Genomic DNA, 1,493 nt, shown 5'->3' on the forward strand with positions numbered 1-1,493 from the left:
AGAAGGGAGAAAAAGAAACCAACGAAAGGGACAGGACTTGGCTTAGGGAGGGTTGTGGTTCTTCTCCCTTGTAATGCCTCATAGCCCTGAAATGAAACTAACCACCCCTTCAGCACCCTGTCTCTGGCAGGGGCAACCACGGCAGGGCGTTTCTCACCTGGCCAAGATGGAGCGCTCCGAGCCGTCAGACAGAAGACGGTGCATCTCCTGGACGATGACTCCGAGCTGCGCCGCAAGCTGCTTCTGCTTGGCCTGCAGGGGGAGCTGCTGCACGCAGAGCATCTCGCACTCACTCCAGCCTTCCTGCCGGCGGAAGAGATGAGGAAGGGAAGACTGAGCCGCAGGTGAGGGGCCACCACCAAGAAACCAGCATGCTCACACAACCTGGACTCTTTACCCTTCTGTTGGGCAACGGCTGAGCACTCACCTGTATGAGTCCCTGGACAGAAGGCAGGTCGTCCGCCGCATCCGAGACGTCTTCCAGGTGGGCGCTGGCATAGCGGAACCTGGGCACGGGACAGAATGGGCAGACCTGAAGACCCCGGCAGGCATCCGTAACAATTCCCGCTGAGGGAAAAGGGTAGGAACGCTGCCTCCCTCCACCCCAGGGCGGGACCAACTTGAGTGCTTCCACGTCACGAGGGATGTCGATGCCGTCGGTGAGTTCCTGCAGCTGGTGGGTGTTCTGGAGGGCCAGGTGCTCCAGGGCCGAGAGGATGTGGGCAGGCGGGTGGGAACCGGCGATCTTCTGCAGAAGGGAGACACGGAATTATGGGATATGGCAGGGCTCTACAACGTGGTGCCCGTGGGCACCATGCTGCCTGCCAACATCTTCCCTGGTGCGAGCAGCGGCTAGGAAGGTTCCCCGAATGGCTGCCACCACTCAGGTAGGGGTGTCCTCGGGAGGGCCCAGAGCACCCACACGACCCCTTTATACACCCCTTTTCCGGCAGGTGTCCCCTTATAAGAGGCTGAATGAGGCGTGAGGACCCAGGCAGAGTAACAGACTATTTTTATGAAAGAGATTTAACAACTGTAATTCAATAACATGCTGGAAAATGAGCACAGTAAAGACAGTTAACAGCAAAATAAGAACCCTTAAGTCTGAATACACTGCACCTAGCCTTCTCTACGTCTTTGGCCTCAAGCTGACTCAACCCCTTTGGATGAGGGATCCCTCCATCTGCAGCAGCTTCACACCAGCTCTGCTTCCTCGGAATGAACCACCTCCCATTTTGGGCAAAGCCTTTTCTCTCTTCTTCCCTTTCTCTTAAGAGTCTAATGGTGTAAGATTTTCCCTCCAAATCCCGTTAGCCAATTACAGGGTCCAAAGGGGACCTTGGAAATGTAGGCCCTGATAGCTACTCTAGTATAGGCTTCCCTGGAGCCACTAGGCCGCACAACTATAGGCCTATGAGCATGCCATGTCCACCAACTGGTTTTAGAACCTGGGCCTGGCCAAGAAGGGCTTCAGCTTCCGATTGGCTGTGCAG

At 56.1% G+C, this 1,493-nt stretch overlaps 1 protein-coding gene across 1 annotated transcript; it reads right to left on the bottom strand.

Moving 5' to 3' along the window:
* Positions 1–157: 157 nt before the first annotated feature.
* On the bottom strand, positions 158–748 carry LOC107125044 (HAUS augmin-like complex subunit 5; the record flags this gene model as incomplete). The annotated part of the gene is made up of 3 exons (XM_015428518.1): positions 158–303; positions 428–506; positions 621–748. Coding segments are annotated over 3 exons (353 nt in total), but the record flags the coding sequence as incomplete, so codon positions are not given.
* Between the last annotated feature and the right edge of the window lie 745 nt (positions 749–1,493).

Source organism: Gekko japonicus, unplaced genomic scaffold (assembly GCF_001447785.1).
Source record: "Gekko japonicus isolate JY-2015 unplaced genomic scaffold, Gekko_japonicus_V1.1 scaffold23510, whole genome shotgun sequence".
In the NCBI taxonomy this organism is placed as follows: domain Eukaryota; kingdom Metazoa; phylum Chordata; class Lepidosauria; order Squamata; family Gekkonidae; genus Gekko; species Gekko japonicus.